Here is a 24477-nt window from a genome sequence, read left to right as displayed (position 1 = left end):
ATGAAGTGAAGGGGAGGCAAGTCTGGGAACAATGGGGAGGAGTAGAAGGCTCAGAGGGGGAAGAAGGAAGCCAACTAAAGAGCTTGGTCTATTAGGTAGCTCTCAGACTCTGTATTAGATTCTGGAGGGTCTGCCCAGTTAAAAGAGGTCCTGGTAAATTTCACTTGGATTTGGTCTCTGACTCCTATTCCTCCCAAAACAGGGGGTCCAACAAGATCTGAAGGCAGTGAGGATCAGAGGCCAAGCTTTCTGCCTCTAGGCAGGGATTCCTATATCAGCCCTGGGGATTTCTCATCATTTGTCCTCCCACCAGAAGTGAGCTCCACCCTTATCCAAAGTGCTTTCCCCCACAGAAGGACCCTCCCCCTCTCCAAGAAGACCCTAATTCTTCACTTACAAGTCACTCTTCGTTCCTTGCTTATCAGTTGTACAAAAGTTTGGAATTCACTAAGGTACATGAACAGATGCTCCTTAGTCTGCTGCCAGTGCTCAGGGGACTCCAGAGGCTTCAGCTGCTGGATGGTAATGTTGTGATTACTGCCCTCCAGAGTGTGGGTGGTCAATCCTCCTAGAGAGGCATTGCCCCAGAACTGTACCGAGAATGGGTCCAAGAAGTGAGAAATCTGGAGGATGAAGAAGCTCTGAGAACCTGTATTGTCAAATAGACAAGAGGATGGACAGATGGACACCAGATATATGTGTGTGTGTGTGTGTGTGTGTGTGTGCAGATTTACATGTATGTCTCAGAGTATGTGTAACTCAGGAAGAAAGATGTGGAGGTGGGGGAGGCAATTCATCTGCCCCTGACTGTCTGTATCTTTGTTGCAAGGATTATTAAAATTGCCTCAACCGCCTCAATTTATCTTGCTTGTGCTCAGACTTTTGGGTGTCTTCTTGTCCTATTCCATGACATACAGACCAAGTCACCATTTGCACCATCATCGTCATTTCCTCCTTACCAGCATCCTAAACTAAATCCCTAGACTCCTCAGCTCTGATAGCTGTATTTTTGCCCCATATTACCAGGATCCAGGACCCCACTTCATTTATTTCCCAACTAGGCCATATTCCCTTGCAACTCTTAATGCCCTCTTTGTAGCTCCCTTTCCTGTGTTGTTGTCTATCAGAATGTAAGCAAGTGTGAATGGCATAACTATTCTCAGCAACACAACAACCCAAGACAACTCTCTCTGAAGGACATATGATGAACAAAGCTATTCATCTTCAGAGAAAGAACTGATGGTGTCTTAATGCAAATTGAAATTCTCTCTCCTATTCCTCATTAATGCATACTTTTTTTTGCCCATTTTAGTTATTTTTCTTGATTTTTTTTCTAGGTTTTCTTTCACAACATGACTATTATGGAAATGTTTTGCATGACTATACTCGCATAACCTACATTGCATTGTTTGCATTTTCAATTGTGGGGATGGGGAGGGAGGAAGAATTTAAAATGAATGTTTAAATTATTTTTATATGTTAACTGGGGAAAATAAAATAATAATAAATAAACAAACAAATAAGAGGGGGAAAAATGTAAAGCAGGGATTGTTTTGATTGCTTCTATATGTATTCCTAGTGATTAGCACAGTGTCTGTCATATAATAAGTACATAATAAATGTCATCTTTCTCTCTATTTTATTCAAGAAACCTTCAAAGACTGCATTTCTGAATAGGCACAGCACTGCATTGAGAGTTTCCTCACTGGGAATTCCTTACACAAATGAAGATATAGAGCTGGTTCAAAATTATTAACAATTGAGGTCTCTCCTCTAATCCAAGTGAGGATACTTGTGTATTGGAAACTTATTAACCACTTATCCCAAGAATCTGCCTTAACATCCAGATGCAGAATCACAAAGAGTCCTAAGTACTCTTTCCAAGAGACTGATCTTTCACTCGAAAAAAAACCACCAGAAGCCACACTCCTGGCTGTGATCATACTATTTAGAGAAAAACCTCCTTAAAAATATTTAAGTCCATACTAATTGCTTAATATCATGAACACCTAGGCTGTTTAATTGTTTCTTGCTATCTTTTACTGATACTCCTGAAACCATCCAAGACCTCCCCCTGCTTCAACAAATATAATTTCATAGATAGGTGTCCACCTGGGCCCAAAAATCCTCATGGGATATGACATCCTAGATAAGATTTTCACATCCTTTTCCCCCATGTTGGGAAATCTCAAACAGAGGAAATGGAAATTCCAATCCTATGGAACTATCCCCTCTGAATCAGTTGCAGTAATCAAAGATTCCAAAGCATAGATCTCGAAGCAATGGTAATAGGTAACACTTTGTTTTCCTATCAGTCGACAACCAAATCCTCTGATCTTTCACTTTTTCTCCTGTCTGTGCCTCATCTCTCACAAATTCTCTCTCATATTTGTCTATTCTTCCCTCATCTTTTTCTTCTCTTGTCTTCATTCTGTCTCCCGCCCTCTCATCTCCTGTAATCTTCCCAGTGTCTTGCTCATATATCTCTCTTCCTTAATCCCCCTTATGTCACTACCATCTACCTCATTTCTTCTCAAATGTCCTATTTGTCCATTCTTTCATCCATCTTTATCTCATACTCCCCCACATCTTTTTTCCTCTTTTCCCACTCTTGTCTTTCCCATCTCTCCCCTATTCCTCATGTTTCTCTCACCCCCAATATTTGTCTGTCTCTCTCCTTATGTTTCTCTTGTCTGTCCATCTTTTTTGAACATTTTCCATATCTTCTTTGCTTTCCTGAATTTATCCTCCCCCCCAGATTTCTCCTGTCCTCCTTCATCTCTGTCTCCCTCTCCCAGCTCTTTTGATCCTCACCTTGCACACACATGCGCGCACACACAAACCCTACCACCACCACCACCATCATCATCATCATATCTTTCATGCCAGTTCTCTGAAGTCCTGTCTATATTTTTCTGGCCCTGTCCCTTGTTTATTTCTTGTTTTTGCCCCATCTGTCTCCTATATCTCCCATCTCTTCCTGTCTTATCTACCTTTCTCCTATATTTCCTCATTTTCCTCCTCTCCGACTTTATCTCTCCCATCCTCCCTCAATTATTCCCCATCCCTTCATCTTTTCTCTGTTCCCTTTATTTTTCCTGTCCTTCTCTACCTCTTTTTCATCTGTCCCATCAATCATTCTGCCCAATTGCTCCATATCCTATTCTCCTTAATCTGACTCTTTTCTTCCTTCATCTTTTCCATCTGCCTTTCTTCTCCCCTCTCCCAGTCCCTCTCTTTGCTTCCTCCTGTTCTTCTTCTATGTTATTCCATAGCTTTCCCTCCATTATTCCCTGTTCTTCCTCTAGGCTATCCCCTAGCCTCAGAAAATCATATCCCCACCTCCTCAGCATGACTAAAGATAGACACAAACATTCTTTCTGTTTCTTGTTCCCTACGTGCAGTGAGGGTCAGCCTTAGACACAAGCAGATGAGTGCAGTGGGGGATAGTTCCTATACTCACCTTCCATTGCTCCCTGGCAACAGATCACCCAGCCGAAGAGCGACAAAAGTAGAAGCATTTCTCTGGAATTGGAGAAAGAGCCTTCTCTTTATTCTGCTCAGGTGTGCTAGGGGATCTTGTGGAAGCTGCCTGGAGAGCAGAAGGAGAATGAAAGGGAGGGAAAGTGACTGGATGTTGGCCAGGGATGGGAGGAGGAAGAGGGTGTGGAGTATGTGAAGTGTTGTTCTAACTCTGCCTCATTTCCTATCCAGGGGCCTGTTCTTCCCACCCAGTGTCCCGCCCCTATGCCCTCCTGCCCGGGCATGCTCCCAACCCTCCCCCTCTCCAAATCTCTGGATCTGCCCTTGGGAACTGAGAGAGGCTGGGAGAGAGACTGCAAGTTCTGGGTAGAACTGAATTCTGGGTGTTGGTTAATTGGGGGTGGTGGTGGTGAGTAAAAGCTGGAGAGAGACAGACATTCCTACTCCGGATCCTTGGTGCCATGCCCCCTGAGTCATCTCAGCAAAGGTATGGAGACCATCTCTAGACTACTTCCCCTTCCCTGTGCTGCAGAGATAAGATAGGGGGCCTTTCTCAAAGTTAATATCTGAAAGCCTCCAAATCCCAGGAGGTTTCCAACAGCACCAAACGTATTCTCTAGCCCCTTCCTCTCTCCCAAACATTGCTTTGCTCCCAGTGTCATTTCAATGACATCGAAAAAGACCAGAATGGGCTGAGAGTTTATTAGGTGAGTGATGGAAGAGTTACTGGGCTTGGTGGATAAAGAGTTGAAAAGATGGAAAACTTGAAAATGTGTGGGGAAGACTGTTATGCCACAGTTCTCTTTTATTGTCCTGATTCAGTTTCCCTAATTATCTTGATCCAGTCCTGACTCAGTTTCTCTGCCTCAGTTTATAATTGTCCTGCAAAACCTCCCCTTCTTCTTTATCAGAATATTTAATAAGGATAAAAGATCTTATGCTTTCAAATATCAGAATGCTTCTCCCCATCCCAAGTTATCAGAATATCAAAAAAAGTCTTATTAAGATGCCACTCCCCATGTCCAGGGTGCCTCCCCCTATTATGTCATCCCCATCTCTGGAGGTTCACCCCACCCCATCCTGCTTTCAGTACCCTGACTCCACCCCTGCCTCAGTATATCCCTGTATCTGAGCCATGTGTATATATGTCATTGAGAACTCACATTGTTTGCTGGATTCTTGGAGACGATAGTCTCATTCAGCCCTGGGACCAAACTATGGATTCATTTGGTCCCAGCAAATCTCTCCCTTTTAAATAAATTATTAAATACTCTCTAATCTCTATCTTGCCTCAGTTTCTCTGGCATTACAAGACAAGAATAATAAAAAAGTTGAGTTGAAGTGTACATATGATAATATAGGAGGCAGGAGAGATGAGAGTATTATGGAGCAATGAATAGAGCTTTGGACTATAAGTTAGGAATTTTGGGGCTCCAGTTTTAGATTTGCCATTGATTGATTCTATGATCTTAAGCATGTTACTTCCCTTTTAGATCTTTTTTTCTCCATCTGTAAAATGAGGAAACCAGATGTTCTCTGAAGTCCCTTCTTCTTTTTATAATCTATGTCCTAAGATTCCTTCTGAATTCTATTATGAGGTTCCTTCCAGCTCTTACATTCTATGCTGTAAAGTGCTTTTTCATTCCCATATCCTTTGTTTTGTGGCCCATCACTATTCAGATTTCTAGCATTAAGGGGTATAATCAGTGGAGTAGAGTGGATCAGTGATTGCTTTTAAGCATCCACATCTCCAGCCTGAAAGAGAATTAGGGGCTGTTTCACTGGAGGCTGAGTTCGGGACAAAGATTTGGGGTCAACTCACGATATGAAGAATTCGTGTCCCCATTTCAGTAAAGACCTGAGAAGGAAGCCAGTGGTAGGATTTTCCACTGCAGGGACTGCATGCAGGGGCAAGATAAGGGTGGCAGGAAGCAGAGCACAGCAAATCCGTGCCAACATTAGCAGGAGGCCCTGAGAAGTGTGTTCCTGCAAATTTATTGGCTGGAGAAGAGAGGCCCATGGCTGAGGGAAAGGGAGGGAGATAGGCCAGGATTGTGCAGCTGCCATAACAAGAGAACCTCATCTAAGAGAAGGCCACATTAGAGGGAGTGAGCTCTCATGGAGCCATAGTGATCCCTATGCTACCAGGAATGTCCTAAGATATAACTCCTACTAGGAATGACAATTATATAGCTTCTTCCCACGCTATTTAATTTTGCATCATTTCAAGCTGCAAGTACTTATTTGGTCACTGTTCTCCCTTTAGCACTCATCATCTGCTTTCTCACCTCTGAACTTTTGCTTACTCTGTTCCCCATATGAAGTACTTTCTCCATTGCCCCAGCCCCTTCATACTCTAAGAATCTGATCAATAATAGTTAAAATAATAGCAATAACTAGCATTTATAAAACACTTAACAAATATCTCATTTGATTGTTCCCCAAATCTGGGAGGTGGGTGTCAACACGATCCTCATTTAAGAAAACTGAAGCAGAAGGAGGTGGTCACTTGCCCAGGATCACCTAGCTAGTAAGTATTTGAGGTCACATTTGAACTCAGGAATTCCTGAGTCCAAGTTCAGCATTCTATACATTATATCATCTTGTTTCCAAAGGACACCTCCTCCAGAAAGCTTTCCTTGATTACTCCTATTGGTAATAGTTCTTACCTACTCTGATCTCACATGACATTTGTGATTATAAAACTTTTGTGTTTGCAAATGAACTCACTATGAAATAGTATGCCTTATAGGTATTTTTCTTTGTATCACATCCAGAACCAGAAGTTCCATGAGAACAAGGATCCTATTTTATCCAACTGTCCAACTACAGGGCTCTCTGCCCACAGTTAACTCATGGAATCATAGAATTTAGAGTTGAAAGTGACCTTAGGTGTTTTAACAAAGGGCATTCTTTTTTTAAGAACTACACATTTTTATTAAGTATTTCTAAGGGAAAAAGAGCTAACAAGTTAACAGCAAAAGTTTTGTGAATGTAATTTGAAATTTTAAGAGTTGAATTCTTAAATTTTTCATTTTGTAAGTCACATTTTTAAGGTAAGGAAATATAAAAAATAACATTTACTTATTACATCTAAACTCATCTATAGTTTTAGCAACTTGCAATAGAATAATAATTTACATAAGTAACATAGAAATTTACACTAATGAAAAGTCATAGTTTGAAATGTTCTGGATGTTTTCACCAAACATTCCACAATGTAAAAATAATAAAAAGTTATAATTTTAAATGTTCTAGTTTTCACCAAGCATTCCACATTATTAAAATACCTGTTTATAAGCAATAATTAATCAGTAAGTTACTAAACAGTTTAATTATCGCTAATTTCTATGACTTTGTAGGATCTTTAGATCTATCAAAGTATGACAGAGTAATTATGAAAAACTAGTGCAATCATTTAAGTGCTGTTATAACTAAAATATAAGTATCAAATCTGAAACTGTAAACAAAACCGCAGTTCGTAATACAAACCAAATGTAGCAAGAAAAAAACCTGATAATCCCCATAAATTCCACCATAGAAGTCCTTTCAATAGTTTTCCATCGTTTTCCATTTTCCTATTCTGACAAATATATATTTTCTATGATTCAATGGAATTCTGTATACTAATTTTTACCATGTAACTAACAAATCAGGAGCTATGATTTAAAAAAAGAACCTTGTTCAAAAGGGTTCCTATGATGTTTACCGCATGCTTCTGACATCTCTCACCATTTAGTCAAATCATTTTATCATTCCTTTGGTTTAAGAGGAGATGGAACAAATAGTTTTAGTTTTGATAATCATAAGGCTGCCACTTCCACTGTGTTGTTCTAGCTTTTGTAAAGCACTGATGATTGGCTCTTTGAATTTCTTATTCATTAGTCTTTTGGAAAGACTTATAAGCAAATGCTTCAGATGATCATTTAAAGAAAGTTGGACAACACTTACTCAACTATACTAAAGCCCCTTTCAAATATTTCACCATCTGAATGAATCAGAGCTGCCTTCTAGACAGGAATCAATCTGGGTAGCAAGGGCATAGTTTTTTTTCAGGAGCACTTTCAACCAAAAGTAATTCTTTAAAGCCTTCTTTTGATACACATGTATATGGATGTTTAGTTTCTCTCAAACCCTCTGTTAAAACAATAAGAAGAGAATCAAATGGAAGTTTCAAGAAGGCAGTCCCACTACAGTCTGTGTTTTACTGAGCCATGTACCAACCTGCCAAGGATACTCCTTTGGAGTAAATAGCAACAAAAGCAGAAGTACATGGCTGATCACTGAATGGGTCAATAACTTTAGGATTAAGTACCTCACTTGCAGGGCAAGGTTTCTTTGCAAAATCTGGAGAATTAGTGGAAGACAATGACTTTTTTTTAGTGTATTACAGATTTATGTTTTACTTGAGAACCTGATGATGTTCTTTGTTCATAGGTGCCTGTAACTCAGTTTCTCATCTATAGGCTTACATGACTTTCTGATTTCTGCATTCTTCCTTAGTAAGTGCTCCTGCAGTGAGCTGTCCTACTGCATAGCTCCAGTTCATGAAGCCCTAGGGTTCCTCTTACAGGCTGTAAACCACATGGTTGCCTGGCCCGAGAGCCTTGGACCATTAAAGCTCCCCCTGTCCTTTGGCCCTAAAGGTACAAAGGAAGAGAGCAATGAAGGATATTCTTGAAACTAGTCTCATAAAACATTGGAAAAATGAATACTAATTTGTAATGAAATGTATGGGTCAGTTAGATTGCATAATAGATAAGCGTACTGGGCCTGAGTTCAAGTTTAACCTCAGAAACATAGTAGCTATCTGATTTTTGGCAAGTCACTTAATCCTGTTTGCCTCAGTTTCCTCATCTGTAAAATGGTCTGGAGAAGGAAACGGGAAAACACTCTAGTATCTCTGCTAAGAAAACCCCAAATGGGATTACAGAGTCACACATGACTATCCAACAGCAAATTAAATGTAAAAGCATTAATCAGACCAGATATTCATATTAGCTGGTCAACACATCCTCTAAAAGGAAAGCTCACCTGGAGAAACAAATTAATAATATAAGAATGACTGAGGAACCACCCTCAAAGGTATTGTGCTCTGATTGTGATATTTTATAAGTTTAGTCTTGTTGAGTCAAGCAGATATTACTTGTTGAAGTTCTAAGACTGATACTTATTAGTTCTGTGACTCTGAGCCAGTAAATAACTTAACCTCTCTGCACTGTGGTTTCTACATCTGTAAGAGAGGATAGTTCTATTTTGGTTATTTAAATAACTGTGTCATAGAAGAAAAAGCACAGATTCCAGAATAAGAGGACCTATGGTTAACTCCCAGTTTTGTTACTATCTGTATGACTTTCATGTAAGTCAATTCATTTCTCTGAACTTTAATTCTTTCATCTGTAAAATGAGGGAATTGAACTTCTAAGTGATCTCTGAGGACCTTTCCAGCTCTAAATTTGTGATCTTACCTCAGAGCTTCTGTGAAGAAAAGTTGCTTTATGAATGTGTATTATTATTATTATTATTTTTACTATTATTCCTTTAATCAGTTCCTTGAAAGTAGGGACTCATTTCCATTTTGTCTTTATTTCTCAACGTCTGGCAAAGTGCTTGTCCCTAGTAGTAGAGACTTAATGCTTATTGATTGATGTTTGCAGATCTCTTGCATCTTCTTCCTGGTTGGTGCTGGGAAAAACATCTACAATGTATTCCTCTTTAGATGTCCTTTTTCTGGAACATAAGCAATCTATCTCCTTCTGTTTTATTAATTAGATCCCATTGATGTGGGGAACCCTGAACTGTCTCTGTGACTTTGGAGGTGAGCCATGAGGTAAAGTGCTTGAGAAGCTTCTTGAAGGAGAGGTTCTCCTTGAATCCTGCCTCAGTGAAAGAGCCACCCCAGCGAATCAAGATAAAGTGGTTTCATTCTGTTATCTTGATGGGACTTGTTGAGTCCAGAACCACTCCTACTTAGTCCAGCTGGAGATCCACCACTCCCAGTAAGTTGTTCCATTCTACTGGAAATCTAGACCTGGGGCAGTAACCTCATTCAATTGAAACTTCAGTCTCAGATCTCTTCAAAAGAGCAACTTTGGGGCTCATTCTTTGCAGAGGGCCAAAAACGAGAATCATGCCAAGGAACCTTTTTCTCTCCTTGGCATAGGTGCCTTTGAGAACCCTCTGCCCCCTGTGAAGAGACTCCCTCTTCTCACATTAGCCCCTCTTTACCTCTCAGTCTGGATTTCTCTGATAGGAACTTTATCTCTCTCCCTTCCAGGACTCTTCTGCTAGACTTTTACTTTTCTATTGTAATCTTACCACTAAGGAAGTCAGCTGACTTCCCAGCACCAATAAACTTCTTTTTGCTGGTCTAACTTTTCGGGTTAGTAAATTCATTTATGAAGGACCTGCGCGAACCAGAAGGGGTTCCCACAACTCTCTGCCCTGCGCCAAACCTCATCACCATCTTTTAAAAATATTTTCTATGTACCACATTGTGTACCTGTCATGCCACAGTTCTTTTTTATTGTCCTGACTCAGTTTCCCTAATTGTTCTGCCTCAGTTTATAATTGTTCTGCTCAGTCCTAGGAAATCATCTCTTTCCCCTTAATCAGAATATTTGACAAGCATAAAATATTTTATATTTTAGAATATCAGAATGCCTCTCCCCATCCCAAAGTATTGGAATGTCAGATACTGTCTTATCAAGATGTCTCTCCCCATCTCAGGGTACCTCACCCCATTATGTCATCCCCATCTCCCATGGCTCACCCTAACCTTTCTCAGCACCCTTACTCTGTCCCTGCCTCAGTCTACCCCCTGAATCTGAGCCAAGTGTATATATATATATATATATATATATATATATATATATATATATATCATTAAGAACTCACATTGGCTGCTGGATTCTTGGAGACAATAGTCTCATTCAGCCCTGGGACCAAACCATATATCTGCAAAGGGCTGAAATTCTTGAGTCAATGCACTGGGGTAAGACAATCCAGCACTTGAGGCTAATTAATGATTGGACAATACTCTATAAGAATATGTTTGGAAAATGGCCCTTCCCACTATCCTGTGCTGGCCCAATTGTTTGGTGTATACAGAGAATTGTGGGAGAGACTAGAAAGTGCAGTGAGACTAGCCAGGGACACTTCTGAGAGAGAGATCCTACTTACCTACTCTCTTCATTTCAATCGCTAAAAACCTAGAATAAAGACTTTTGCTTATCCTGACTCCGGCTGATTCTAAGGCATCCAGGGTTCTAACTCGGTTGCCACATTTGGTGTCCAACGTGGGTCCAAGGACCCTAATTTCACTAAAGAAGCCCCAGTGACCAGGAAATAGGGTGAGTATTTTAATAGACAAACAGGGAACTTACTTTGTTAAGGGCTGAACTAGTAATCTTTTCTAGCTGAAATGGGGCAGATATTAGGAAAAGATTCTCCCCCAGCTCCAGCCCCAGCCAAACCCCTCTCTCCCCACCCCCTTCCCAAGGGGGGCGCTATATAAAGCATGCTTAAAATGATAAAAGGTCAAGGCTTAATTATAACTTGGTTGCAGATTGATAGACTCCTGGGTACATTAGAATGCACGTCCCCAAGATTCTTAAAGGAAGAAAAAATAGGGCTGGATAATTGGAAGCTGGTAGGACAACAACTTTGTGAATACTACAATGACAAAGGTCCTCATTCAATTTCCAAGGAAACATTCTATATATACAACATAATACAATTGTCCTTAAAGAATCCTGCAAGTTATAGAAAAAAAGAAAAATTTTCAGAGCAGCCAGATGAGGAAGTGTGAGGAAAAAGAGGAAGACAATGAACAAATTAATAGTGGTATCACTAGAGGGCATGTGGAGTTAAGTGAGGATGAAGGGCATGGTGAAGGGTGTGGTGAATCTCCCTCTGACCAGGAAGCTTCAACCCTGCCTAAACTGGAACTGATTCTTAACACACCCGCATCAACTTCACCTTCCTGGATGTTGGGAGGAGGAGTAGTGGGAGAGGTGGTAATATCACCAGCACCTCCCCTCCAGCAATCACCCCCTCCTATGACTAGATTGCAAAAAGCACTACTTAAAGCCACAAAAGAAGGCCAGGATTTAGCTGATCTGAAAATCAATATGTATCCTGTGATTCAACAGTTTAACTCTTCAGCTCAAGAAAGTAGAAGATACACTCTTTTTGATATAGAAATCATCAAAGACCTTAAAAAGACTTGCTCTCTTTATGGGGCTACATTAGCTTATGTCAAGATGTTATTATAGAATTTGGCTTATGAAGTCTTAACCTCCAGGGACTGGAAATTTATAGCAAGGACTTGCTTAGAACCTTGACAAAACTTGTTGTGGCTTTTTGAATATAGTGAGCTCTGTAGGATACAAGCCCAACAAAATAGTAGAGTGGAGCTATGACCAACTAACTGGTGTAGCTTCTTATGTAGACATTTCAGTACAGATTAATTACCTCTTAGCAGCATATGAGCAAATTGCTGCTGCTGCTATCAAAGCATGGGCTTTTCTCTCTGGTAAAAATGACAAGAGTGAGGCCTTCACAAAAATTGCACAAGGGCCAGATGAACTCTTTGCTGATTTTGTGGGATGTTTGCAGACAGCTGTCATACGAACTCATGCTGAAAATGCAGTAATAGACTTTATGATAAGGCAACTTGCTAAAGAAAATGCTAATGAGGTTTGTAGAAGAATTATACTAGGACTATGCAAGGATGCTCATTTAGAGGAGATCATAAAACGCTGTGCTACAGTGGGCACAAATACCTTTTATAGCCAGGCTATGATGCAAACTTCCCAAGATCCCAACATGGGAAGACAGGGTCCCTTTTGGCAAGGGACTTCTAGAGAGACTTGTCAATGCTTTCAATGTGGTAAAGTAGGGCATCTAAAAGCTCAGTGTTGGCATAGAGACAGAGTAAGAAAACAGGGTGGGAGAACAAGACCCAATACCCTATGTCCAAAATGTAACAGAGGTTCCACTGGGCATCAGAATGTAGACTAATTCAGGGAAACAGAATGAGGGGCACAGCCCCAGGGTCCAAGGCAAAAAATACTTGGGGCATGATGGCAACTGCTGCTACACTCAGAGAGTGCCTAGAAGTTCAGTACCAAGACATGATCAATCAGCCAGGAAGCAACCTGATGGGAGAAAGGGATTACAATTAGGGAGAATAGAGTTGTATGCAGCTGGGACAACTGAGATACCTCCTGGAGAGGTGAAATCTGTTCCTCTCCAGCCTATGGATCCCTTGCTTCCAGGGACAGTAGGCTTGACCATTTCACCTCCTGAGTGTACTTACAAAACAGTGTCCATCCATACACTGATGTGGGAAATTGGGGAATGTGTAGATAATATCTCAGTCACTAATACAGGTAGACAATGTGTGACTTATCAACCAGGAGAAGTAGTAGCATCAGGTTTACTGATATAGACTCCTTATAAGCAATCTGGTGATAGTTGCCCATATTCTGATTCCAAGAAACAAAATCCAGGAATATACTGGACAGCAACTGTGACAGCTGATGGACCTATGCTCACTATCTATATAAATGGCATACCATTAGAAGGATTGGTAGACACTGGTGCAGTCATTAGAGGTGCCAACTGGCCCAGTCACTGGCCAAAGATTCTGGTGTAGGAGGATCAATAGCAGCTGAAGTTAGTGCTACCCCTTTAAGATGGATATTTGAAGGTAAAACAGGAGTTTTTACTCCTTTTATAGTTGAAAAAATCCCTGTCAATCTGTGGGGAAGAGAAATTTTACAACAATTAAGATTAAAAATGAGTACTTCAAAAAAAAAAAAAAAAAAGAGTACTTCAGTTTTTTTAGGCAGGGCTGCTGTTGAAGGCTTGCCAACACTTTCACCTGTTTCTATCCAACAGAAAACTGATACACCAGTGTGGATAGAACAGTGGCCCTCTTAGGTAGTGATAAAATTCAGGCCTTACTAGACATAGTGCAAGAACTACTTGACCAAGGACCCTTACAACCTTCTCTAAGTCCTTGCAATTCCCCTGTATTTGAATCTGGAAAATGGAGGATGTTTACTGATTTAAGAAAGGTCAATTAACAGATGGAAACTATGGGAACTCTTCAACCTGGACTTCCATCTCCTACTCAAGTGCCTAGAGAATGGCCTCTGTGGGTTATAGACATTAAGGATTGTTTCTATTCTATCCCTCTAGATAAGGAGGATATGAAAAGATTTGCCTTTTCAGTGCCCAGCGTTAACTTAGCTGAGCCTTATAAAAGATATGAATGGACAGTTTTGCCATAAGGAATGAAAAACAGCCCTCCTACTATGTGTCAAATGTATGTTGCTGCTGCTCTTATTCCAGTAAGAAAAACATTTCCAAAAGTACATTACATGGATGATATATTGGGATGTGCACCTGAGGAACAAATGTTAGAAGCATGTCTACAAAAGACCATGGAAACACTAAGGAATTACAAATTGCACATAGCTCCAGAAAAAATTCAAAGACATGCTCCTTTTCAATATTTAGGATATGAAGTATACCCTAAGGTGCTTACAGCACAACAACTTTCCTTAAGAACAGAGAAGCTAAACACATTAAATGACTTTCAGAAACTGATAGGAGATATCCAATGGATGTGTCCAGTGTTAGGCTTGACTACCTATAGATTGCAAGCATTATATGACATTTTAAGGGGAGACAGTGCTTTAAATTCACCACGCCAGCTTACAAAAGAAGCTCAAGAGGCTTTGAGACAAGTTGAACTGGCTTTATCCAATGTGGTTGAAAGAGTCACTCAAAAACCCTTGGAAATATCAGTTTTTGCTACACAAGAGGCACCCACAGCAGTCCTTCATCAAGGAGACAGTGTGATAGAGTGGGTGAACCTCCCAGCACAACCAGAACAAAACCTTACTCCTTACTCAGTGCGTGTGGATAGAATTTTATTAAAGGCCATTAAGCGAGCAATACAATTATCTGGGATAAGACCTGACAAGATATACACCTTTTATATTAATGCACAAATTAATGTATGCTGTGAAACCATTCCAGAGTAGCAAATTTTATTAGCCATGGCTCCAAATTTTACACATGGGTCTCCATTAAAGATAACCAGACTATTACATAATTAACAGCAGATTCTTGAAGAAAAGGTTTCTAAAGTTCCTCTTAAAGGACCAACTATCTTTACAGATGCATCCACCCTATCTTCTCACTCTATCTCCATATCTACATTGGGCTCTCAGATGTCCAACTTTTCTACATTGAAAACATCAACGAGTTTCTCTAGAAGTCCCTTGCCAGGAGGGACCCTGTCTTTCCATGCTCATCATTGTCTGGGTATAATAAGCATTTGTGCCCACTGTAGCACAATGTCTTATGATCTCCTCTAAAGAAGCATCATATAATTCTCTTGCAAACCTCATTGGCATTTTCCATAGCCAGATGGCTGGCCATTATTTCTGTAACTGCATTCTCTCCAATAGTTCTTGTGTGGTCCCACAAAATCTGCAAAAGGTTCATTGGGACCTTGCTCTATTATTGTGAAAGCCTTCCTTCGATCTTTCTGTCTGGGGAGGGAATCCCAAGGTTTTATTGCAGCCTTAGAAATTTGCTCATACACTATTATGGGATAATCAATCTGTTCTGAATTCTCTCCTGGACAAAAACCTTCACCTGCCAGTTGGTCAAAAGTGAATTGTGTGTTAACTCCTATTTTGTCCAGGCTCTAAACATATTTTTGCTATGGATTTACAATCATTCGGGATTAGGATTTCATAAGCCAAACTATCTAGTAACATTTTAACATAAGATGATATCGCCCCATAAAGAGTGCACCTTTTTAAAAATCCTTAATTTTATCCAAATCAAAACACGTATATCTTCTCCTTTTTTGACCTGAAGAGTCAAGCTCTTCAATCACAGGATATGCATCTATAAAATCACTTACATCCTGTCCTTTTCTCTTAGCCTTAACCAATGCTTTTTCTAATCTTGTCATAGGCTGCTTCACAGACAATTCTGTTTGTGTCACTGCCTCTTCCCCTCCTCCTTCTTCCTCCATCCATTAAGGGTTAATTGAGGGAAGAGATAGGAAATGCTCCTGTTGCTTAGAATTGTACTTAACTCCATTATTATCTGATTCATCATTTTCACCTAGTTTAGTTGGATCCTCCCCCTCCTGTTCTTTCTTCCTTTTCTTTAGTCTAACACTTTTTAAAGCCACTTGGATTAAGTTGTGTGTATGAAGTGTATCTTTGGAAATTAAGTTTGGTTTGGAATTAGTATTCACCTAGTTGCTCTCCTACTAATTTCCTCTGGTCTAGATCCAATTCTTTTTCCTTAGAGAACCCAGGAGATGTGTGTTCTACAGTTTTTAAAAGTTCAGTGATCTCCTCCAAAATTATTATCAATCCTTGGCTTTTCATAACCTTGACAATGTTCTCTAAACATGTTCCTTGAACAGAAACAGAAAGCTGTTTTCTAAAACATTTCACAGAAATTCTACTTTAGCTCTTTAAAAAAAGTTTCTTGTTTTACTCACCCAAATTTCTGGGTCAGAGAGACTTTTCCACTGAGATCTGGATTGGAGGCTTTTCCACTGGAATTAGGATCGTGTCTGTCCTAAGTTCAGGTGCCAAAATGTAATGTTCTGTTTTCTCTAAGTTGTAATCCTTCTCTGGGAGCAGGTCTCTTGGGGAGCTTCTGGAGGCAGCCTTAGTTTCAGTTCAGTTTCATCACCCCAAAATGCAGCCAGGGGTTAAAGTCCAGATCCTTTATTGTGTCCTTCAAAGTCTTGAATCTTTTCCTGGGGTCCAGCTAACTTTAACAGAGGCCTATCTCTTTCCTTGTTTCTCCAATGAGCTCTTGTCAGAATGTTTCCAGCCAGCTTCAGCCTCTAGCTCCCTCTGAATCCAAAGCCTCCAGTCACCATGAAGGTAGACGTGGGAATGAATCAGACTCTGTCCCCAAGATTGTGGGATTGTGGGTTTCCCAGAATTTAATCCTAGTTGTGGATCTCCTGGAAGTCCATGAACAGGCTTTTCCTTTAGATTTGTGAATCTCCTGGACTTGCGAATCTCCCCACTAAAATCCTGGCTCTCCAAATCTCCTCGAGCTTCCCTGAAATTCTTCTGGGAAGTCCTCTCCTTAACTCAATCCAAACTGACTCTCCCCACTGAATCTTGGCTCCTTATATACTCCCAGAGAATGGGCTTGTGGGTACTCCCTGGGCTTGTGGGAGCTCTTTTTTTTTTTTTTTTTTTTTAATTTTTTATTTTATTTTATAATTATAACATTTTTTGACAGTACATATGCATGGGTAATTTTTTACAACATTATCCCTTGCACTTACTTCTATTCAGATTTTTTCCCTTCCTCCCCCAACCCCCTCCCCCAGATGGCAAGCAGTCTTATATATGTTAAATATATTACAGTATAATTTAGATACAATATATGTGTGTAGAACCGAATTTTTTGTTGCACAGGAAGAATTGGATTCAGAAGGTAAAAATAACAGTTTACATTCATTTCCCAGTGTTCCTTTTCTGGATGTAGCTGATTCTGTCCATTATTGATCAATTGGAATTGGATTAGCTCTTCTCTATGTTGAAGATGTCCACTTCCATCAGCATACATCCTCGTACAGTATCATTGTTGAAGTGTATAATGATCTTCTGGTTCTGCTCGTTTCACTCAGCATCAGTTGATGTAAGTCTCTCCAAGCCTCTCTGTATTTCTCCTGTTGGTCATTTCTTATAGAACAATAATATTCCATAACATTCATATACCATAGTTTACCCAACCATTCTCCAATTGATGGACATCCATTCATCTTCCAGCTTCTAGCCACTATGAAAAGGGCTGCCACAAACATTTTGGCACATACAGGACCCTTTCCCTTCTCTAGTAGTTCCTTGGGGTATAAGCCCAGTAGTAGTATGGCTGGGTCAAAGGGTATGCACATTTTGATAACTTTTTGGGCATAATTCCAGATTGCTCTCCAGAATGGTTGGATTCTTTCACAACTCCACCAACAATGCATCAGTGTCCCAGTTTTCCCACAGCCCCTCCAACATTCATCGTTATTTGTTCCTGTCATCTTAGCCAATCTGACAGGTGTGTAATGATACCTCAGAGTTGTCTTAATTTGCATTTCTCTGATCAATAGTGATTTGGAACACTCTTTCATATGAGTGGAAATAGTTTTAATTTCATCATCTGAAAATTGTCTGTTCATATCCTTTGACCATTTATCAATTGGAGAATGGCTTGATTTCTTATAAATTAAAGTCAATTCTCTGTATATTTTGGAGATGAGGCCTTTATCAGAACCTTTAACTGTAAAAATTTTTTCCCAATTTGTTACTTCCCTTCTAATCTTGTTTGCATTAGTTTTGTTTGTGCAGAAACTTTTTAATTTGGTGTAATCAAAATGTTCTATTTTGTGATCAATAATGGTCTCTAGTTCTCCCTTGGACACAAACTCCTTCCTCCTCCACAAGTCTGAGAGGTAAACCATCCCATGTTCCTCCAATTTATTTATGATTTCGTTCTTTATGCCTAAATCTTGGACCCATTTTGATCTAATCTTAGTATGTGGTGTTAAATGTGGGTCCATGCCTAGTTTCTGCCATACTAATTTCCAGTTTTCCCAGCAGTTTTTGTCAAATAATGAATTCTTATCCCAAAATTTGGGATCTTTGGGTTTGTCAAAGATTAGATTGCTATTTTTATTCACTATCTTGTCCTGTGAACCTAACCTATGCCACTGATCAACTAGTCTATTTCTTAGCCAATACCAAATGGTTTTGGTGACTGTTGCTTTATAATATAGCTTTAAATCAGGTACACTTAGACCACCTTCCTCTGACTTTTTTTTCATTAGTTCCCTTGCAATTCTCGACCTTTTATTCTTCCATATGAATTTTGTTGTTATTTTTTCTAGGTCATTAAAATAGTTTCTTGGGAGTCTGATTGGTATAGCACTAAATAAATAGATTAGTTTGGGGAGTATTGTCATCTTTATTATATTCGCTCGGCCTATCCAAGAACATTGAATGTCTTTCCAATTATTTAAATCTGACTTTATTTTTGTGGCAAGTGTTTTGTAATTTTGCTCATATAATTCCTGACTCTCCTTTGGTAGATATATTCCCAAATTTTTGATACTATCGACTGTTATTTTGAATGGAATTTCTCTTTGTATCTCTTGCTGTTGGATTGTGTTGGTAATGTATAAAAATGCTGAGGATTTCTGTGGATTTATTTTGTATCCTGCGACTTTGCTAAAATTCTGAATTATTTCTAATAGCTTTTTAGCAGAGTCTTTGGGGTTCTCTAAGTATACCATCATGTCATCTGCGAAAAGTGACAATTTGATTTCTTCATTTCCTACTCTAATTCCTTGGATCTCTTTCTCGGCTCTTATTGCCAAGGCTAGAGTTTCTAGTACTATATTGAATAGTAATGGTGATAGTGGGCAACCTTGTTTCACTCCTGATCTTACAGGGAAAGGTTCTAGTTTATCACCATTACAGATGATGTTTACTGAAGGTTTTAAATATATGCTCCTTATTATTTTAAGGAATAGTCCATTTATTCCTATACTCTCAAGCGTTTTTAGTAGGAATGGATGTTGGATTTTATCAAATGCCTTTTCTGCATCTATTGAGATGATCATATGGTTTTTATTAATTTGATTATTAATATGGTCAATTATACTAATAGTTTTCCTAATATTAAACCAGCCCTGCATTCCTGGTATAAATCCCACTTGGTCATAGTGTATTATCCTGGGGATGATTTTCTGAAGTCTATTTGCTAATATCTTATTTAAGATTTTAGCATCAATATTCATTAAGGAAATTGGTCTATAGTTTTCTTTCTCAGTTTTCGATCTACCTGGTTTAGGTATCAGTACCATGTCTGTGTCATAGAAGGAATTTGGTAGGACTCCTTCAATCCCTATTTTTTCAAATAGTTTACATAGCATTGGAGTTAGTTGTTCTTTAAATGTTTGGTAGAATTCACCTGTAAATCCATCTGGTCCTGGGGACTTTTTCTTAGGAAGTTGGTTAATAGCTTGGTCTATTTCTTTTTCTGAGATGGGACTATTTAGACTACTTACTTCTTCCTCTGTTAATCTGGGCAAGCTATATTTTTGAAGGTATTCTTCCATTTCATTTAAGTTATCGAATTTATCGGCATAAAGTTGAGCAAAGTAGCTCCTAACTATTGTTCTAATTTCCTCTTCATTAGTGGTGAGTTCACCCTTTTCATTTTCAAGACTATCAATTTGCTTTTTCTCTTTCCTTTTTTTAATCAGGTTTACTAAGGGTTTGTCTATTTTGTTGGTTTTTTCATAAAACCAACTCTTAGTTTTATTAATTAATTCAATAGTTTTTTTACTTTCAATTTTATTAATCTCACCTTTTATTTTTTGAATTTCAAGTTTTGTGTTTGTCTGGGGGTTTTTAATTTGTTCCTTTTCTAGCAATTTTAGTTGTAAACCCAATTCGTTGGCCCTCTCTTTCTCTATTTTATGCAGGTAGGCCTGTAGAGATATAAAACTTCCCCTATTTACTGCTTTGGCTGTATCCCACACATTTTGGTATGATGTCTGATTATTGTCATTTTCTTGGGTGAAGTTATTAATTATGTCTATGATTTGCTGTTTTACCCAATCATTCTTTAGTATAAGATTATTTAGTTTCCAATTATTTTTTGGTCTATTTTCCCCTGGCTTTTTATTAAATGTTATTTTGATTGCATTATGGTCTGAAAAGGATGCATTTACTATTTCTGCCTTACTGCATTTGATTTTGAGGTTTTTATGCCCTAGTATATGATCAATTTTTGTATAGGTTCCATGAACTGCTGAGAAGAAAGTATATTCCTTTCTGTCTCCATTTAGCTTTCGCCAAAGATCTATCATATCAAACTTTTCTAGTATTCTATTTACCTCTTTGACTTCTTTCTTATTTATTTTGTGGTTTGATTTATCTAATTCTGATAGTGCAAGGTTGAGATCTCCCGCTATTATAGTTTTGCTATCTATTTCCTCTTGCAGCTCTCTTAATTTCTCTTTTAAGAATTTAGATGCTGCACCACTTGGTGCATACATGTTTAATATTGATACTGCTTCACTATTGATGCTTCCCTTTAGCAGGATATAATGCCCTTCCTTATCTCTTTTAATTAGATCAATTTTTGTTTTTGCTTGATCTGAGATGAGGATGGCTACTCCTGCTTTTTTGGTTTTGCCTGAAGCATAATAGATTCTGCTCCACCCTTTTACTTTTAGTTTGAATGTCTCATCCTGTTTCAGGTGTGTTTCCTGTAAACAACATATAGTAGGATTCTGACTTTTAATCCAGTCTGCTAACTGCTTCCTCTTTATGAGGCAGTTTGCCCCATTCACATTTATGGTTAGAAGGACTAATTCTATATTGCTTGCCATCCTATTAACCCCTGCTTATGCTTTTCCCCTTTCCTTCCCTTTTACCCTCCTATCCAGTATTAAACTGGTAAACACCACTTGCTTTTCACAGCCCTCCCTTTTTAGGATCCCTCCCCCACCTTAAAGATCCTCCCCTTATTTTACCCCTTTTCCTCGAAATTACTGTATTCCCTTCCCCTTAGCTTACTCCTTCCCTTTCACTTTTCAATGAAGTGGAAGAAGTTTCACCATAAATCGAATATGTCTATTGATACACGCTATGTTCATCTCCCTCCTTTCTTTCTCTCAGATATAATAGGTTACCTTTGCCTCTTCATGAGATGTAGTACCACCACTTTATACTTTTTTATGATATAATCTCCTTTCCACCTCTAGTTTCTAAGACAAATTGTACATATGTTCTTTACATATTTTTTTGACAGAAGTATAGTTCTCAAGATTTCTTTTTACCTTTTTTAGAAGTCTCTTGAGTTCTGTATTTGAAGATCAAACCTCTTATGTAGGTCTGGTTTTTTCATCAAAAATAGATGGAATTCATTAATTTCGTTAAATGTCCATTTTCTTCCCTGGAAAACGATGCTCATTCTTGCTGGGTAAGTTATTCTTGGCTGCATACCAAGTTCCTTAGCCTTTCGGAATATCATGTTCCAGGCCCTGCGTTCTTTTAATGTGGATGCTGCAAGATCCTGTGTTATCCTTATTGTGGATCCTCCATATCTGAATTGTTTTTTTCTAGCAGCTTCCAATATCTTTTCCTTTGTCTGATGGTTCTTGAACTTGGCCACTATATTTCTTGGCGTTTTGATTTTAGGGTCCCTTTCAGTAGGTGATCGATGAATTTTCTCAATGTCTATTTTACCCTCTGTTTCCAAAATGTCTGGGCAGTTCTCTTTGATAATTTTCTCGAAAATGGTGTCCAAGCTCTTTTTTTCCTCCCATTTTTCAGGGAGTCCGATTATTCTCAAATTGTCTCTCCTGGATCTGTTTTCCAGGTCTGTTGTCTTTCTGGTAAGGTACTTGACAGTCTTTTCAATTGTTTCATTTCTCTGGTTTTGCTTGACTCCCTCTTGGTTTCTCCTTGAGTCATTCATTTCTACTTGTTCCAGTCTAATTTTCAATGATGTATTTTCTTCACTCACTTTTTTTATATCTCTTTGTAATTGTCCAATTGAGTTTTTATCTTCTATGGAATTTTTTTCCATTTTATCCATTTTATTTTTTAGAGAGCTGATTTCTTTTTCCAGCTCTCTAATCCTGTTTTCCTTGGAGTTGTTTACCTTTTCCAGCTCACTAATCCTGTTTTCCTTGGAGTTGTTTACCTTTTCCAGCTCACTAATCTTGTTTCTCAATGATTTGATTTCTTTATCCATTCTGTCTTTGAATGCATGGGATGACTTCTCCAGGCTCTCTTGCCAAGCTTCCCTTTCCTTTTCCCATTTCTCTTCCAGCTCTCTTGTGAGAGCCTTTTTGATTTCCTCTATGAGGTTCTTTTGTATTGAGGAGCAGCTTATATCCCTCCCAGGGGATACATCTGGGGACATTCTGTTCCTAGTCTCCTCAGCATTTGAAGTCTGCTCCCTCTCCACACAGAAGCTGTCAATGGTTAGAGCCCTTTTGAATTTTTTGTTCATTTTGTCAGAGTAGGAATCAAAGAAAACAAACTGACAAGAGAAACAATTGGTCTGTTTTGCGGGGGATAGGGCTGGATGTTATTAATGGGCTTCCTCTACAAACTGGGGGTAGGGCAGCAGAGAGCCACTAACAGAACAGCAATGACTGTACTGAGTCTGCGCTCTGAGGCTCTGAGAACGCACCGAGTCAGTCCAGGTGGGGGTTGGGGGTGGCCGGGCTCTGAGAGACGCTGGCTTTCTGGGGTTTTAATCTTCACCTCAGGTGTTTACACCCTCTCTGCTGCTCCTGGCTTGCTGCCAAGACGGAGCATCCACACTGGGGCAAAAGCCCTTTCGCAGAAACGGCAGAGATCACACCCCTCCCCCTCCGGTCTGAGCTGTGTGAGCTGCCTGTCTTGCTCTGGCTGTCTGCCCTCAGTCTGTGCCCAGTCTGATTGACCCTCCCCCGAACAAACACAGACCTTTTCTGGCGACTTTCAAGGATGTCTTCTCTTGGTGATAATTTGTGGATTTCTTTCTGGGTCAAGCATTAAGTCAGAGGCTTGTCATGAAGTAAGTTCTGAGAGAAAACGAGGAGCTCAAGCAGCTGTCTGCCTCCACGCCGCCATCTTGGCCGGAAGTCTCTGGAGCTCCTTAAAGGACCAATGAGTGAACTCCTTTAAAGGTGTAAACTCCTTAAAGGTGTGAACTCTAAATTAGATAATTATATCCATTCCAGTGACTTAGCATCTTGTAAGAATCCTAACATGCACTGGCTCCAGCAGACAGGTTTTATAACACACAGAAGGGCATTGTCCAGTGTGAGCAGCTCCACTGTCTTTAGATAATTGCCAGGTGATGTGGAGAGACCCAGAAAGTGGTGAATGGAAGGGACCAGATAGGTTAACTGCTTGGGGGAGAGGGTTTGCTTGTATATCCAATGGATGCATCCAGTGTATTCACCTTGTCCATCAGAGAGAGATGGAGCAGACTCTTGAAACGAAGGAGAAGACCCAAGAAGCATCAGGTGGTTCCGTTGCTGACTGTGCCCACCACTGAAAGAGCATGACAGTTATGGCATTTGACTCATGGACATCAAGAATTGTTGGACTTCAAAATCCTCAGGAATCATTGGATTCTCTGAATCATGATAAGATTGTTGTAGGACTTCTAAACCTTCAGGAATCATTGGATTTTCTGAGAAATGATAAAACTGTTGCAGGACTTCAAAATCTGCAGGAATCATTGGATTCCCTAACACATAAAAAGATTCTTTAGGGACTTCAAAAACTTGTGGGGATCATTGGAGTCCCTGACACATGAAACAATGGACAATAGATTGGTTTTGAACTATCTCTTGGCTGCTGAAGAAGGCATATGTGTAATTTGTTTATATACCCTCCTTCTAGGACTTCTGGAAATCTTTTATAAGACCATGTTGATTCATATTGTTTGTTATATCACTACTTGCATGTATAATTCATGTTTGTTACACCACATTGAGCTTGCACTGGCTGTGGGAAGAGTCATCACTAATAACCTGTGTGTTATTGTTATGTGTTTATGTAATAACCTCCCATGCTGATGGGTCTGTGCATACCTGTTTCTCATAAGACCCTTCAGCCCAGAAACATACTAGCAATCCCCACTTCCCTTTGGTGCTTTTCATCTCCCTTCCTGAGATGTCAGAGGGGGAATGATCACTTCCTTTTCAGTGTTTTCACCTTCTTTCCTGAGAAGTCAGGGAAGGCATGATCACCTCCTTTTTGGGGTTCTCACCTCCCTGAGAAGTCAGGGATGGCATGACCACCTGTGTTCTAAAACAAAAGAAAGCAGGAGATGTAAAGGGCTGAAACTTTGGAGTCAATGCACTGGGGTCAGACAATCGAGCACTTGAGGCTAATTACTGATTGGACAATA

The 24477-nt window shown here is 39.5% G+C and overlaps 1 protein-coding gene and 1 pseudogene across 5 annotated transcripts in view; both read right to left on the bottom strand.

Annotated features, from left to right (window-relative positions):
- Positions 1-24477, bottom strand: part of PROCR (protein C receptor) — a 52613-nt gene that overhangs the window by 1825 nt on the left and 26311 nt on the right. For 4 of the 5 annotated variants that reach the window (XM_074292494.1, XM_074292490.1, XM_074292489.1 and 1 more), the window contains exons 2-3: positions 3464-3592; positions 398-649 (exon numbers count right to left, since the gene is read on the bottom strand). In XM_074292494.1, coding sequence (XP_074148595.1) covers positions 398-649; positions 3464-3521 — 310 coding nt within the window. In that variant the 5' untranslated portion in view covers positions 3522-3592. Of the gene's footprint in view, positions 1-397; positions 650-3463; positions 3593-16030; positions 16679-24477 lie in introns of those variants that run through there. The other variant, XM_074292491.1, reaches the window with a different exon arrangement.
- On the bottom strand, positions 7249-7976 carry LOC141553583 (PACRG-like protein pseudogene; annotated as a pseudogene).

The sequence above is a fragment of the Sminthopsis crassicaudata genome, chromosome 2 (genome assembly GCF_048593235.1).
Source record: "Sminthopsis crassicaudata isolate SCR6 chromosome 2, ASM4859323v1, whole genome shotgun sequence".
In the NCBI taxonomy this organism is placed as follows: domain Eukaryota; kingdom Metazoa; phylum Chordata; class Mammalia; order Dasyuromorphia; family Dasyuridae; genus Sminthopsis; species Sminthopsis crassicaudata.
The sequence above is the reverse complement of the archived record's forward strand: the minus strand, read 5'-3'. Positions and strand labels throughout refer to the sequence as shown.